The sequence below is a fragment of the Triticum aestivum genome, chromosome 3B (assembly GCF_018294505.1).
Source record: "Triticum aestivum cultivar Chinese Spring chromosome 3B, IWGSC CS RefSeq v2.1, whole genome shotgun sequence".
Taxonomy (NCBI): Eukaryota; Viridiplantae; Streptophyta; class Magnoliopsida; order Poales; family Poaceae; genus Triticum; species Triticum aestivum.
Window position 1 is genome coordinate 206,958,692 of NC_057801.1, and position 17,618 is coordinate 206,976,309.

Below are 17,618 nucleotides of genomic sequence, written 5' to 3' on the forward strand. Positions count from 1 at the left end.
TGATACAACATCATCTCATTTAATTTGAGGTCTATATAATTCAAGTTTTTCACTTGAACATCAAGATTGCAACATCATTACTATTCATTATGATAATGGTGTATTTCTGTTGAGTACGATGTATTCTGGAATGTATGTATCTCCATGTTCGCTACATGTCGAGATTAATACGTCTATTTGCAATTGAGATTTTTAATTTCTTGCAAATAAGAATGCAAAATTCAAAGTGATTTCTTCAAATTGATGTATTGGGATCACAAGGTAGTCATATAGATCCAATGCCTTTGCAGATTATCAATGACTACTGTTAAAGCCTATATTTTGTCATTTTGACATTATAATTGCTTTACAAAGTGCTCTCCCACACATTTTACTAAGTCATGACATAAGACATTACGAGTGAGTATCTACTGATTTCATCAGATTATACTCTCTAGTGTTGCGAGATCTACTCCATTTTGGAGATTATCTTCAAGGTGTCATATTTAGCAATTTGAGGTTCACGCTAATGGTTTCAAAATAACTTCTTGAAATACCCATTGATTTTGCTAAGTTCATTACAACATCAACCATGACGGTCCTTAATTTACTAGTTGTAAATTAATTATCTCTGGTTTACCCATGGCGGTAAAATATGGCTATAGAATTTGAGGCATTCGCTCTCAATGGCCACCACTACCCTATCTGGGCCATGGACATCATGACCGCTTTTGTGTCCCGTGGGATACTGCCTCTGGTCAGGATCACACCGCTAACAGAAAATGATGTCTTATATATCATAAGGCAGTAGATTCAGATCTCGGCATCTGATTATTCTGTATCAGCAATTCCTGGGGTACAATGAACCTCATGGGCAAAGGTTTGAATCTTACTTCAACCTTCAATCTGACATCACCAGCTGTGACGGGACCCTATCAGCATGGAGAATGTGATGGTTGAATATGCCTCAGCCGACATGTTTGGAGACTATGAATAGTCTTTCAATCTCCCGAGTGGTCAATATAATTAATGTACATTTATGATGTTGTAACAACAACATAAGTATTGTTGTCATCGTCATATATTGTATATCACAATATATTGTATCAGCACTTCGGTACAAATACATTTGTATGTCTATATATCTGACAGTGATTTTCATATTGAGAATCTTCATGTCTATATATAGATTTCTACGGGAGTCAATCCGATGAAAAATGATATGTGCCTTGTGGACATATGCACTACAATCTCTATACTTAGGGAAGTTCAATGTTTCCACTCTCATTGAGAGAAAGGAGATATTTTAAAATCGCTAGACGCGATGAGGTATTTGTTGGCTCAACTCGAGTCATATTTACTATCCCTGTGGGTACTCGAGTAACGTCGAGATGCTTTATGCTTCTCAGGTTTCACTCGTACCCTACTAAACTATGGAGGTATCCGTCAAAATAGTTTCCATAGCGAAACTTATGATGACAACAAAGAGGAATAACTTCTCTTTACCATATGCAACGGATATGGCAAGCACATTCTATGTGTATCATCTGGATTGTACTACACATATGACACAACCCGTAGCACATGTTGTGTACGAGATAGTTTTCCAGAGTGTCTTGTACATGACAAACTTGGCATACTCGCCTTGGTCATCGAGACATTGGGTTGAAACAGAAACTAACAACAATTCCAATAGTTTATGATTATTATGATGCTAAATTCTAATAACATTTGGATTTCATGTGCACTACAAGTGACACAGGAAAGCTAATTTTAAAGCTTGCACACCTTAAATTCTACGATGAACCACTCAGACTCCTTGAATGCATCAAGTCGAGGTAAGTGGCTCTTCCCAGCCATTAAGTAGACTATTCAGGTATTCCATGGTTCTAAAAGACATATCTACATGATGGTCTTAAGTGTGTGCTTTATTCACACGAAACCATTGGCTCATTATCCTGATATCGATTTCAAGCAAATCGAATGGGTAACATTGCATAATTCTCCTTGAAGGCATTCTCTATGGCCTTTGGATTGAAGTTTAGCAATTTGTCCTAATGTCTAGACTCAAAATGGTTTGGTAGAATCATATCCAAAGAGTTAAGCTCATTGCATTATCTTTATTTTGGAATTGCAACTTACCAACTTTACGTTGGAGTCATGTAGTTTTACACGCTCATGACCAAACTGCATAATATTATTCCCCTCTGTCTTTGATACGTGGAAATCTACCAAGTATTTCCCATCTGCAGTAATGCGGTTGCATACCGATATCACCACTCCGGCATACATCATTGGCCCCTCAACATATAGTTGGGATCTATGTGAGGAATAACTGTATTTCCGTCAATACCTCAAGCCCCTCGCATGGGGAGTTATTCAAGGCCAGTATGTTGATTCAGTGAGGAACATTTCCAGGCATTAGGGGGGATTTCAAGTACCGTAAAGAATGCCAGGAAATTAGTGGAATGTTCAAACATATCTCTGCCTCAAATCCACGTTACTCAAAGATCTGAACCATGCGTTCAAAAGATTTGCAACACATTGCAAATAACCTGCCAGATTCATTTACTGACTATAAAGGTGTCATACAATCCTACAATCCTGAAAAACATGCCTGAAAGAGTGGAGTACCAACTAAAACCACTCTCAACTCTCCGTTCAAAGCAACATGGGGAGAAGTACGTCAATAGTACATCAAGGATATCAAGGCCTGTGAATCAGTAAATGCAAGTCAACTTCACGTTGACATACACCTAATGGATAGTATACACCCAGTGGACGGGAAACCTCCACCAACCCAGGTCATAGTGCACACAATGACCGGGACATCGGAATACCCGACTCGATCGCATTGGGAAATCGCGAGCAGTCACCATGGGTAACGATATTTCCATCAACTATATATTGATATATAGATTCTGGAGAATCATATAACCGGAAGTCTACAATTGTCGACATACATTTCTCAACTAAATTGCAAAACCTTTCAAATGATTCAGATCCAAAGACCATGGCCATGGTAAAGTGTGAACAACACTAGGACTGAACTCAAGCAAAGGGTATAATCTAGGTAGAAATGATCTTGCTCAATAATAGGAAGGTATTCATAAGCAATACCTACACAAGTTTTCTTCTAGAAACAGAATTGAGAACAACCAGGTGGTGAAACAAAGAGCAAGTATTGTAGCACAAGGGTTCACGCAGATACCCAACTATTCTCCAGAGGTGGAATCTCTTTCCGATAACTTATATCATTGGCAGTACAAAATCATCTATCTCTGCAGTTGATAGATGTAGTGATCGCATATCCATGTGGTTCACTATATTCAGACATATATGATTGATTTCTAATGGAATCTCAATTCTGAATCGAAATACAAAATGCAACATACATTGTGTAAAAATTAGTAAGTCACCATATGACTTATTATTGTCGTTACATTTGGTACAACCGACTTAGTGAGTTCCTTTACACGAGGATTACTCCTACAATGATGGTTATCCATGTTTGTCTGTCATACACAGTGATTACTCCTGCAATGACAATACATGTAATCATCTAAATGACGGAGTTTAAATGAAGGATTTGGGTAAACCAAAATACCGCTCGTTACTACAACTGGAGCACCTTCACTCATACATTTTGGTACACTATGTTGTCTATATCCAAAATATATTGGAGAAATTCATTGTGGACAAATATTATCCATCCATAATTCTCATGGTAGTTCATTCTCTAGACGTAGAGAAAGATCTATTTAGACCAAGAGATGATGGAAATGAAATATTGGGACTCAACGTTCCATAATGCCATTGGATCCACCAAACACAATTGATTGGTACTCAAGAATATCTTTCGATATCTCCAAGGCATCGAACTTCTTGTCCTGGTTTTTCAGTTTCACAGAAATGTGAACACCTATATTATTGGATACATCGATCAGATCCCCACTATGTCAGATCATAGACAAGCTTAGTGTTCCTACTAGGTGTGGTAGCCCTCTCATGAAGAGTCTTCGAAACAGACCTCATGGCTACATCCACCAACCATTATCTCAACGATAATGTTTCTTGTGTTGCCCGGATGCAAACAGGTTACATAATAAGCAATATCACTATATTGCATATCTTGCAAGTCGAATCATGCGACTGATTTGTTCAGCGGGTCTCTACCAACTTCTATGTTTCGGTATGTGACGGCTTCGAATTTTGCAAGACTCAGGGGGAGTATTTTTCTGAATTGTTCATGTTCAATACATCATATTATACTCTTTTTCCCTTCATGAGTTTACTTTACAGGTTCTCATAAAGGTTTTTAATGAGGTAATATCAACATGAGATCATATGTCATACTTTCTGTTTTCCCCACCGGGGTTTTTGGGAAAGTATATATGACATATTTATTGTCCTCTAAACTCTATGAGTTTTCTCGTATTGAGTTAAAAGAGACAATGACCATTATATGTTGTGCCATTTTCTCCTTATTTTTTCCACTAGGATTTGAAGGAGTTTTAGCAACATATCAAACACCTATCTCCTCATATTTTTCCCACAGGGTTTTTGGAGGAGCTTTTTCAAGATGATAATACTTACACTAACAAGCATGGATTAGGGGGAGTGTTAGGATTTAATTAATCCTATTAATCCTTGCTTTTCCTAATTGAGGCGGTTGTCTCATGTCCCTTTGAACGCACCCCTTCGGGGCTATATATATGTGTGTAATCCCATCATCAATGGGAACAACTATTCACTTTTACATCTTTGTGTTTTGTCTCTCGGTCTCTACCCGAAACAGATCGTCAACAGATGAGGGTCCTGCACCAGCTCCTGTGACGCAAGAGCCCTGCAGTTGTGGACGACTCGCAGCCGTTCACATCTATATACCTCGAAGGTTTGGCGGACGGCACTCGCATGGTCGCTCGGTTTAACCTGATGCATCACGCCCGGGAGCTGCGCGGCCCTATCAATTGCAGACTGACTTCACACTGAAGCAGCTGATTGATCCTACACAGCCTGTTGAGCAAGCTGGACTTAAGAACTCCGTTATTATGCAGAAGATGTAGTGCTCTCACCTAGCTGGATCTGTCGCATATAATGTCTTTCCACTACATCATGTCCACTAGATACTGCGCTTGAAAGGGAGTACTGGTTGTTTTTTTGTCGATAAACGTCAGTGAGAGCATCATATTCGATGGCAATCAAAATTAATGGATGTGCAGTGATCTATCATCTTATGGGCCTGCGACATCATATGTAGCTCAAAGCCATTTACTTTTTTCCTTGAATAGCAAGAAACTGAACCTATAGTTGCAAGGGTAACATAGAAGATAGTATAAAGCAGACTCCAGCATTAACAGAAAGAAAACCTGAACTGCATCACTTCGCACATCTTTTAGATCATCTGCAGGGCAACAAACCTCCAAGCTAGAATAGAGGTCTCATTAGTAGGCTAATTTATTACAGTGCCAAACAAGTTTGCACAGGATAGCAGTTTAAGGAAGGAGGAAAACTGCAGGCACTCTTTTTCACACTAGGCTGACTACCTAAACACATCTAAGCACTACGTTTCTCACATCTCTCCTCCCAATCTTCCACATCCAATTCAGGATCATCATCCACGTTCCAAACATACACATCTTCAGTCCAAGTGGACTTATCTTCGGTTTCAGGATTCTCATCACACTTGTCCTCACCAACTTTGGTCTCCCCATCTCCTGTTTCAGTGCTCTCTGTATAGCTCAGGGGAAATGAGTACTTGTGACTGTTGGAGGCCCACATTGGGTAGTTAGCAGCAAAGCGCCTCTCACGAACCATGCGCTCAGCCATCATATTGCTCTGTACAAGCAGATCTGGGAACATGCCATTCAACCGAACGATCCTTGCTTGGATGTCATTGACCAAGTTCCATCCTCTGAAGCGCAAACTGTTGGAGATCTGGCGAGAAGTCCCTTGACTCAGTACCAAGATGTAGCAACCGGGTGGCAACTACTGCCATTTGTTGAAGAACAGACTCTGCAGCGACATACGTAATCCGTCGATTGATATGATCCTTAATGTGCGCATGCAGGGCAAACGCACGTGTAAGCATCTCCTCTCCCTCTTCAAGGAGCCGGTCTGCCTTTGAGAGCTGAGAGTTATACTCTTCATCCAGATCTGCATATTGATATGTAAACATTCAAAATGTAAACTACGATAGGAGCAAAGTGAAATGGGATATTTTAGAACTTCTCAAAGAATGTAGCCCTGTAATTTTGCATGATAGCCATGACATTATAATAAATATGACACAAATAATATTAATGTGCAAGTGAATCATGTTGTCATTGTACGTATAATCCCCACATAAGTTTGGCTCAATCTCATTAGTAACTAGTACATTGTTGTCATTAGAAAATGCTGTAAAAGTAGTTAAAATTACTTAAAGAAGGAAGCTGTTCCTTATAAACAATGAGATAGATATGAGACACAAAAAATAGATTATAAATGGAATAAAAATAATACTATTTTGATTTTCTCTCTAAAACATGCTATATGTAATATCAGGAAAAACTTCAACGCATTATGCCTCTGAATTCTCAACATGTGTGTTCATTGCGACAATGAGCAAGGTAAGAAATATGCAATACACGCATTAACATGAATGGTTTTGAAATATATGAAAATAGTTCACAAGGAGTGGAATGGAGATGAGTGAAAACATTCATGATTTCTTAATTATTGGTACATCGAATTAGTGGTTACTGAAAATGAATGGGATGTACTAGATAGGGAATGACCAAGGCGTATGTGCAAGCATACATTTATCTTAAAATCAATGTCAATGTGCAAATTGTGCGAGCTAGCTTCTGATGCAAGCGAAGGAACATGATGGTGTGAAACCAACAATAAAGTTTCCGAATCCCAGAAAAAAAAAGCTTGGAGCATATATCATGCAGAATATTTAGAAAACTACTTTAGGCATGCTAAATTATGCAAATGGATCAAACGATGTACGCACGGTATGAAAATATTAAGGTATGCCAAGAGTTATATTCTTCATGCAGATCTGCATATTGATATGTAAACATTCAAAATGTAAACTATGGTAGGAGCGAAGTGAAATGGGATATTTTAGAACTTCTCAAAGAATGGAGCCCTGTAATTTTGCATGATAGCCATGACATTATAATAAATATGACACAAATAATACTAATGTGCAAGTGAATCATGTTGTCATTGTACGTATAATCCCCACATAAGTTTGGCTCAATCTCATTAGTAATGAGTACATTGTTGTCATTAGAAAATGTTGTAAAAGTAGTTAAAATTACTTAAAGAATGAAGCATTCCTTATAAACACTGAGATAGATATGAGACTAAAACAATAGACTATAAATGGAATAAAAATAATACTATTTTGATTTTCTCTCTAAAACATGCAATATGTAATATCAGGAAAAACTTCAACGCATTATGCCTCTGAATTCTCAACATGCGTGTTCATTGCGACAATGAGCAAGGTAAGAAATATGCAATACAAGCATTAACATGAATGGTTTCAAAATATATGAAAATAGTTCACAAGGAGTGGAATGGAGATGACTGAAAACATTCATGATTTCTTAATTATTGGTACATCGAATTAGTGGTTACTGAAAATGAATGGGATGTACTAGATAGGGAATGACCAAGGCGTATGTGCAAGCATACATTTATCTTAAAATCAATGTCAATGTGCAAAGTGTGCAAGCTAGCTTCTGATGCAAGCGAAGGAACATGATGGTGTGAAACCAACAATAAAGTTTCCGAATCCCAGAAAAAAAAAACTTGGAGCACATATCATGTAGAATATTTAGAAAACTACTTTAGGCATGCTAAACTATGCAAATAGATCAAACGATGTACGCACGGTATGAAAATATTAAGGTATGCCAAGAGTGTGTAGAAAGAATGACTTAGCAAATTTTAGTTAGAGTATGTACATCAGTGAATACACTATCTTAAATAGGCATGACACTATGTAACTTAAGAGTAGGATGAGTGAGAAACTAAAACAGTAATAACAAATGGAGTAAATAATGTACAACAATGGAAGAAAAAAAATTACGCAAGTCAAGAGGCTCCTCAAGATCATCCTGGTCTTCAACTGCAAAATAAAAAAAAACATTTGATCCATGAACAGGAGTAAATAAAGAACAACAATGGAAGAAAAGAAAAAAGATTACGTAGCCAGAGTGGATTGAAGTTCGGGACTTGCGGTACCCAGACATCATCATCATCTGCCAAAAACATTTTAAAAAAAATATAAGAACCATGAATTCAAAAAGAAACAAAAAAAAACAATGGAGTATTGATGGAATCAGCACAATAGTAAATGAAGCAAATTAACTAAACAATAGGAAGGAAATAATTACCATCACTATCTCCCTGCATATCAGCGTCTACAAAAGAGAAGAGATATACTTCCATTAGAAAATGTTGTAAAAGTAATGTTAAAATTACTTAAAGAAGGAAGCATTCCTTATAAACACTGAGCTAGACACGAGACTGAAACAATAGATTATAAATGGAATAAAAATAATACCATTTTGACTTCCTCTCTAAAACATGCTATATGTAATATCAGGAAAAACTTCAACGCATTATGCCTCTGAATTCTCAACATGCGTGTTCATTGTGACAATGAGCACAATAAGAAATATGCAATACACGCATTAGCGTGAATGGTTTTGCCAATATATGAAAATAGTTCACAAGGAGTGGAATGGAGATGAGTGAAAACATTCATGGTTCTTAATTATTGGTACATCGAATTCGTGGTTACTGAAAATGAATGGGATGTACTCCCTCCGTCCGGAAATACTTGTCATCAAAATGGATAAAAAGAGATGTATCTACAACTAAAATACGTCTAGATACATTCCCTTTTATCCATTTTGATGACAAGTATATCCGAACGGAGGGAGTACTAGATTGGGAATGACCAAAGTGTATGTGCAAGCATACATGTATCTTAAGAGGTATGCAACGACTCAGAAACAAAACAGTGATAATAAATGGAGTAAACAATGTACAACAATGGAAGAAAAAAAATTACGAAAGTTTAGATGTTGCTCCTCGAGATCTTCTTGGTCTTCAACTGCCAAATTAGGAAAAAAAACATTAGATCCATGAACAGGAGTAAATAAAGAACAACAATGGAAGGAAAAAAAATTACGCAAGTTCAGATGTTGATCCTCAAGATCTTCCTGCTCTTCAACTGCCAAATTAGAAAAAAAAATTAGATCCATGAACAGGAGTAAATAAAGAACAACAATGGAAGAAATTACCCTCTGCATTGCCCTGCACATCACCCTCACCACCCTCTACAAAAGAGAAAGTTTATACTTCCATTAGAAAATGTTGTAACAGTGGTGTTAAAATTACTTTAAAAAGGAACCAAATCAGCTATTAGAGTATAACATACCTCAATGAAGTCGGCGTCATCCATGTTTGGGAGTAGTAAAAAAATGCCATCAGCTGCAAGAAAAGAAGACAGGTTTAAAAGATGTTGAAAACCACCAAAAAATGCAACAAATTAGTTTATACATACCATCCTCTGGCACAAGAAGATGGTCTGTGTAATGCTTTTCAATGTGCTTGACAAAACTTTCAAATTCAGGATCAGAACCTACAAATCAAAAAGGAAAGTTAATTGGCCATTCGCTGCACTAAATGAAGTTCATCATCCTCAAACCAGTTAAACAACTGCTTACCACTTGACACCTGATGCTGGGCTGTACCATCCAGGCCTTGAAAGATAACACTACGGTCATCAAACCACGTGAAATCCATTATGAACCTGTAAACAATAAAATGGGAAAATCAAAATACTGGTGTTTTATCATTTAATTAGAATAAAAACAAACTCATATGATCTATCTAAAACATGCAGCAGGGAAGGGTTCCTATATGATGCAGCAGAGGGCTCAATTCATGCCAGTCAACCAGGTATGATTCATATACATAGAAACAACAGTTTGTCTAATTCACATCTAGATGTTTTTTAAGTATGTCACATCTAAGCTTCCACAAATATATAATGCAGCAACAAGAAATAAAAAAACCAGGATAAAAAAAATATACCACACAGAGAGTGTACATCAGCTTAGATGTGACATAACTATGTCACATCTAGATGTGTCCTAGACAGACCCTAGAAACAACAACCGAATCCAAGCAGTTCGTCCGGATCCATGGCACAGTGGTCGGATACTCGTGCTGGAGGAGCAGCTCGTTGCTAGGCGATTCAAATAACACCAGTAAACAAACGTAAACAAAGGAAACAAAGGGCCGGCTCAGACATCGACACAGAGGAGGCACTAAGCGCTTGCAGGTTGATGCGTGTATGTGTGGGAACGCGGGGTTCGCGAGGATGTAAACAAAGGGCCGGCTCAGACATCGACACAGAGGAGGCACTAAGCGCTTGCAGGTTGATGCGTGTATGTGTGGGAACGCGGGGTTCGCGAGGATGTTGCGGTGCACGGGGACGAGCGGCACGGCCACGGTCAGGGCCATGGCCGCCGGCCACGGTCTCAGGCATCTAAGGGATGGGATCGAAGAGAGGGAGGGGGGGCTCACCAGGGGCTTGGAGTACGTGCTCCTCGAGGAGGAGGAGGGCGACCAGGTCCGCGAGGGCTGGTTCAGGTCGAAGAGGAGCTTGAGCTCCTCTTGACCATGTCGACGACTGCGCGTGGAAAAACTTGCGGCGGGGAGAGAGGCGGGGGGAACCGGACGAAGTTGGCTAGGGCTTGGTGGGCTTGGTGGGCTTGGTGGGCTGTGGTGGAGGCCTTTATTTCATTCTGTATTATTCTCTCGTTTTGTTTTTCAATTTTCCTGTTAACAGATAAAGATCCCTCAAAAAAGTTAACAAAAAAATTGCGTTTTTTAGACTAATTGGATTAATACCAAGCCAAAAAATTTGGTTCCAACAAATTGAAAATGTTTAAATTCAATATGATCTTAATTTAAACCAAATGGGTTAGAACTTGAGGCAGGGACCATGAGTATCCAAAAAATAAGGATATTTCTGGTGAAGCTTGCAAAAGTGATAAAAGAATTTTCGGCAATGTTTTGAGACCAAGATTGAAGTAGAAAAGGCATAGGATTTTTGGAAAGGTTTTGAAGGAATTTGAAATAGCATTTAAATAAACTAAAAGAAAGGCTCAAATGATTTTTTGGAAATGTTCAAAGTTTTTAATTCATTGTGAAAAAATAATGGGATGATGTATAGAAAATATAAAAACAATTATTACACCGTTAATGTTGCAATAATGTCTGTTTTGCAAATCCGGGGTGTTACAACTGAGGCTGGTCATAGTGGGGAGTAACTTAGACTAGTAACATGCATTTGTTACTAGTCCGTATTACTACCTTCATGATGGGTAGTAACATATGGATAATAACATACAAGCCTTTATTAATTGAGACATAGACTCATTTTACCTCGGGGTGTGTTATGTTGCAGTAACATATTATGTTACCACAAGCATCTCTTCCCTCATTAATTCCATGCCACATAAGCAAATTTGTCTTAGGATGTGTCATGTTACTACCTAAGTTATTCCCACTATAACTAGCCTGACACCACTAACAAGGATCGAAAACGAGATCCAAGATGAGACGGGGAAAATAGGGTTGGTCTAAGAATCTTAGTACGCTACTACACAACGGTAGCTTGCTATGTAACCGATCCAACGCCCCCCCCCCCCGAAAGGATTCACGTGTGGTGCCCCCACCAGCCAAAAACAGAGGTTTTTTACCTCCCTCGGGTTATTGTGTCCCGCCAAAAGAAAAAGAAAGGCTCGCGTCTGTTTCCAGGTCCCTTGCTAGCTCCAACCACCCTGACGCCCTCATCCCTACAAAGCAAAAGCACAACTCAGGAACCCCTCTTTCTTCATCTCCCCTGTTGGGGAACGAAGTAATTTCAAAAAATTCCTACGCACACACAAGATCATGGTGATGGCATAGCAACGAGAGGGGAGAGTGTTCGTCCACGTACCCTCGTAGACCGTAAGTGGAAGCGTTAGCACAACGCGGGTGATGTAGTCGTACGTCTTCACGATCCGACCGATCCAAGCACCGAACGTACGGGGCCTCCGAGTTCAGCACACGTTCAACTCGATGACGATCTCCGGCCTCCGATCCAGCCGAGCTCCGGAGATGAGTTCCATCAGCACGACGGCGTGGTGACGATGATGATGTTCTACCGGCGCAGGGCTTCGCCTAAACTCCGCGACGATATGACCGAGGTGGAATATGATGGAGGGGGGCACCGCACACGGCTAAGGAACGATCCGTAGATCAACTTGTGTGTCTATGGGGTGCCCCCGCCCCCGTATATAAAGGGGGAGAGGAGGAGGGGGCCGGCCTAAGGGGAGGCGCGCCCTAGGAGGGGGAAACCTACTCCAAGTAGGTTTCCCCCCTCCCTTTCCTACTCCAAGAAGGAGGGGGAAGGAAGGAGTGGGAGAGGGGGAAGGCAAGGGGGGCGTCGCCCCCCTTCCTTGTCCTATTCGGACTCAAGGGGAGGGGGCGCGCCACTTGCCCTGGCCGGCCCCTCTCTCTCTCCAATAGGGCCCATCAAGGCCCATTACTTCCCGGGGGTTCCGGTAACCCTCCGGTACTCCGATTTTTCTCCGAAAACACCCGGAACACTTCCGGTGTCCGAATATAGTCGTTCAATATATCAATCTTTATGTCTCGACCATTTCGAGACTCCTCGTCATGTCCGTGATCACATCCGGGACTCCGAACAAACTTCGGTACATCAAAACTTATAAACTCATAATAAGACTGTCATCGTAACGTTAAGTGTGCGGACCCTACGGGTTCGAGAACTATGTAGACATGACCTAGAACCATTCTCGATCAATAACCAATAGCGGGACCTGGATGCCCATATTGGTTCCTACATATTCTATGAAGATCTTTATCGGTCAAACCGCATAACAACATACTTTGTTCCCTTTGTCATCGGTATGTTACTTGCCCGAGATTTGATCGTCGGTATCCAATACCTAGTTCAATCTCGTTACTGGCAAGTCTCTTTACTCGTTCCGTAATACATCATCTCATAACTAACTCATTAGTTACAATGCTTGCAAGGCTTAGGTGATGAGTATTACCGAGAGGGCCCAGAGATACCTCTCCGACAATCGGAGTGACAAAACCTAATCTCGAATTATGCCAACCCAACATGTACCTTCGGAGACACCTGTAGAGCACCTTTATAATCACCCAGTTACGTTGTGACGTTTGGTAGCACACAAAGTGTTCCTCTGGTAAACGGGAGTTGCACAATCTCATAGTTGCAGGAACTTTGTATAAGTCATGAAGAAAGCAATAGCATTATACTAAACGATCAAGTGCTAGGCTAACGGAATGGGTCATGTCAATCACATCATTCTCCTAATGATGTGATCCCATTAATCAAATGACAACACGTCTATGGTTAGGAAACATAACCATGTTTGATTAATGAACTAGTCAAGTAGAGGCATACTAGTGACTATATGTTTGTCTATGTATTCACACATGTATCATGTTTCCGGTTAATACAATTCTAGCATGAATAATAAACATTTATCATGATATGAGGAAATAAATAATAACTTTATTATTGCCTCTAGGGCATATTTCCTTCAGTCTCCCACTTGCACTAGAGTCAATAATCTAGATTACATAGTAATGATTCTAACACCCATGGAGTCTTGGTGCTGATCATGTTTTGCTCGTGAGAGAGGCTTAGTCAACGGGTCTGCAACATTCAGATCCATATGTATCTTGCAAATCTCTATGTCTCCCACTTGGACTTGGTCCCGAATGGAATTGAAGCGTCTCTTGATGTGCTTGGTCCTCTTGTGAAATCTGGATTCCTTTGCCAAGGCAATTGCACCAGTATTGTCACAGAAGATCTTCATTGGTCCCGATGCACTAGGTATGACACCTAGATCGGTAATGAACTCCTTCATCCAGACTCCTTCATTTGCTGCTTCCGAAGCAGCTATGTACCCCGCTTCACATGTAGATCCCGCCACGACGCTTTGTTTAGAACTGCACCAACTTACAGCTCCACCGTTTAATAAAAACACGTATCCGGTTTGCGATTTAGAATCGTCCGGATCAGTGTCAAAGCTTGCATCGACGTAACCATTTACGACTAGCTCTTTGTCACCTCCATATACGAGAAACATATCCTTAGTCCTTTTCAGGTATTTCAGGATGTTCTTGACCACTGTCCAGTGATCCACTCCTGGATTACTTTGGTACCTTCCTGCCAAGCTTACTACTAAGCATACGTCAGGTCTGGTACACAACATTGCATACATGATAGAGCCTATGGCTGAAGCATAGGGAACATTTTTCATTTTCTCTCTATCTTCTGCAGTGGTCGGGCATTGAGTTTGACTCAACTTCACACCTTGTAGCACAGTCAAGAATCCTTTCTTTGCCTGATCCATTTTGAAATTTTTCAAAATTTTGTCAAGGTATGTGCTTTGTGAAAGTCCTTTTAAGCGTCTTGATCTATCTCTATAGATTTTGATGCCCAATATGTAAGCAGCTTCACCGAGGTCTTTCATTGAAATATTTTTATTCAAGTATCCTTTTATGCTATCCAGAAATTCTATATCATTTCCAATTAATAATATGTCATCTACATATAAAATTAGAAATGCTACAGAGCTCCCACTCACTTTCTTGTAAATACAGGCTTCTCCAAAAGTCTGTATAAAACCATATGCTTTGATCACACTATCAAAGCGTTTATTCCAACTCCGAGATGCTTGCACTAGTCCATAAATGGAACGTTGGAGCTTGCACACTTTGTTAGCACCTTTTGGATCAACAAAACCTTCCGGTTGCGTCATATACAACTCTTCTTCTAGAAATCCATTCAAGAATGCAGTCTTGACATCCATTTGCCAAATTTCATAATCATGAAATGCAGCAATAGCCAACATGATTCGGACAGACTTAAGCATCACTACGGGTGAGAAAGTCTCATCGTAGTCAACCCCTTGAACTTGTCGAAAACCTTTTGCAACAAGTTGAGCTTTATAGACAGTAACATTACCATCAGCGTCAGTCTTCTTCTTAAAGATCCATTTATTCTCAATGGCTTGCCGATCATCGGGCAAGTCAACCAAAGTCCATACTTTGTTTTCATACATGGATCCCATCTCAGATTTCATGGCTTCTAGCCATTTTGCGGAATCTGGGCTCATCATCGCTTCCTCATAGTTCGTAGGTTCATCATGGTCAAGTAACATGACTTCCAGAATAGGATTACCGTACCACTCTGGTGCGGATCTTACTCTGGTAGACCTACGAGGTTCAGTAGAAACTTGATCTGAAGTTTCATGATCATTATCTTTAGCTTCCTCACTAATTGGTGTAGTTGTCACAGGAACCGGTTCTCGTGATGAACTATTTTCCAATAAGGGAGTAGATACAGTTATCTCATCAAGTTCTACTTTCCTCCGACTCACTTCTTTCGAGAGAAACTCCTTCTCTATAAAGGATCCATTCTTAGCAACGAATGTCTTGCCTTCGGATCTGTGATAGAAGGTGTACCCAACAGTCTCTTTTGGGTATCCTATGAAGACACATTTCTCCGATTTGGGTTCGAGCTTATCTGGTTGAAGTTTCTTCACATAAGCATCGCAGCCCCAAACTTTAAGAAACGACAACTTTGGTTTCTTGCCAAACCACAGTTCATAAGGCGTCGTCTCAACGGATTTTGATGGTGCCCTATTTAACGTGAATGCGGCCGTCTCTAAAGCATAACCCCAAAACGATAGTGGTAAATCAGTAAGAGACATCATAGATCGCACCATATCAAGTAAAGTATGATTACAACGTTCGGACACACCATTTCGTTGTGGTGTTCCAGCTGGCGTGAGTTGCGAAACTATTCCACATTGTTTCAAGTGTAGGCCAAACTCATAACTCAAATATTCACCTCCACGATCAGATCGTAGAAACTTTATTTTCTTGTTACGATGATTTTCCACTTCACTCTGAAATTCTTTGAACTTTTCAAATGTTTCAGACTTGTGTTTGATCAAGTAGATATACCCATATCTGCTCAAATCATTTGTGAAGGTGAGAAAATAACGATACCCGCCGCGAGCCTCAACATTCATTGGACCACAAACATCAGTATGTATGATTTCCAACAAATCAGTTGCTCGCTCCATAGTTCCAGAGAACGGCGTTTTAGTCATCTTGCCCATGAGGCACGGTTCGCAAGTACCAAGTGATTCATAATCAAGTGATTCCAAAAGCCCATCAGTATGGAGTTTCTTCATGCGCTTTACACCGATATGACCCAAACGGCAGTGCCACAAATAAGTTGCACTATTGTTATCAACTCTGCATCTTTTGGTTTCAACACTATGAATATGCGTATCACTACTATCGAGATTCAGTAAAAATAGACCACTCTTTAAGGGTGCATGACCATAAAAGATATTACTCATATAAATAGAACAACCATTATTCTCTGATTTAAATGAATAACCGTCTCGCATAACACAAGATCCAGATATAATGTTCATGCTCAATGCTGGCACCAAATAACAATTATTCAGGTCTAAAACTAATCCCGAAGGTAGATGTAAAGGTAGCGTGCCGACCGCGATCACATCGACTTTGGAACCGTTTCCCACGCGCATCGTCACCTCGTCCTTGGCCAGTGCTCGCTTATTCCGTAGTCCCTGTTTCGAGTTGCAAATATTAGCAACAGAACTAGTATCAAATACCCAGGTGCTACTACGAGCTCTAGTTAGGTACACATCAATAACATGTATATCACATATACCTTTGTTTACTTTGCCATCCTTCTTATCCGCCAAATACTTGGGGCAGTTCCGCTTCCAGTGACCAGTCTGCTTGCAGTAGAAGCACTCAGTTTCAGGCTTAGGTCCAGACTTGGGTTTCTTCTCTTGAGCAGCAACTTGCTTGCTGTTCTTCTTGAAGTTCCCCTTCTTCTTCCCTTTGCCCTTTTTCTTGAAACTAGTGGTCTTGTTGACCATCAACACTTGATGCTCCTTTTTGATTTCTACCTCCGCGGCCTTTAGCATTGCGAAGAGCTCGGGAATAGTCTTGTTCATCCCTTGCATATTATAGTTCATCACAAAGCTCTTGTAGCTTGGTGGCAGTGATTGGAGAATTCTGTCAATGACGCTATCATCCGGAAGATTAACTCCCAGTTGAATCAAGTGATTACTATACCCAGACATTTTGAGTATATGCTCACTGACAGAACTATTCTCCTCCATCTTGCAGCTGCAGAACTTATTGGAGACTTCATATCTCTCAATCCGGGCATTTGCTTGAAATATTAACTTCAACTCCTGGAACATCTCATATGCTCCATGACATTCAAAATGTCGTTGAAGGCCCGGTTCTAAGCCGTAAAGCATGGCACACTGAACTATAGAGTAGTCATCAGCTTTGCTCTGCCAGACGTTCTTAACGTCGTCAATTGCATCAGCAGCAGGCCTGGCACCCAGCGGTGCTTCCAGGACGTAACTTTTCTGTGCAGCAATGAGGATAATCCTCAGGTTACGGACCCAGTCCGTGTAATTGCTACCATCATCTTTCAACTTTGCTTT

General features: G+C 40.2%; 1 protein-coding gene across 2 annotated transcripts; it reads right to left on the reverse strand.

The window, feature by feature from the left end:
* Window positions 1–5,332: 5,332 nt before the first annotated feature.
* LOC123069382 (uncharacterized) lies at window positions 5,333–10,713 on the reverse strand. Of its 2 annotated transcripts, XR_006432497.1 has the most exons (11): window positions 10,582–10,674; window positions 9,717–9,802; window positions 9,554–9,631; window positions 9,428–9,480; window positions 9,291–9,326; window positions 9,179–9,220; window positions 9,059–9,100; window positions 8,376–8,402; window positions 8,187–8,240; window positions 8,069–8,107; window positions 5,333–6,135 (listed from the first exon to the last, which is right to left on the reverse strand). XR_006432497.1 is itself a non-coding variant. In XM_044492234.1 (10 exons), exons 2-10 carry the CDS (start codon window positions 9,793–9,795, stop codon window positions 5,873–5,875), a joined length of 783 nt encoding a protein of 260 aa, XP_044348169.1. In that variant the 5' UTR covers window positions 9,796–9,802; window positions 10,582–10,713; the 3' UTR covers window positions 5,333–5,872. The 2 variants fall into 2 exon arrangements, 1 of the variants encoding a protein (XP_044348169.1); XM_044492234.1 differs by having other exon boundaries at window positions 9,179–9,326; window positions 10,582–10,713.
* Between the last annotated feature and the right edge of the window lie 6,905 nt (window positions 10,714–17,618).

Bases quoted from the DNA above. Each gene is read 5' to 3' on its own strand.
- LOC123069382 (XM_044492234.1), bottom strand. From the start codon at position 9,795: ATGGATTTCACGTGGTTTGATGACCGTAGTGTTATCTTTCAAGGCCTG. The intron at 9,327-9,427 runs GTATGTTATACT...TCTCTTTTGTAG, and splicing joins ATGACGCCGACTTCATTGAG to AGGGTGGTGAGGGTGATGTG. The intron at 8,241-8,375 runs GTAATTATTTCC...TGTTTTTGGCAG, and splicing joins TATGCAGGGAGATAGTGATG to ATGATGATGATGTCTGGGTA.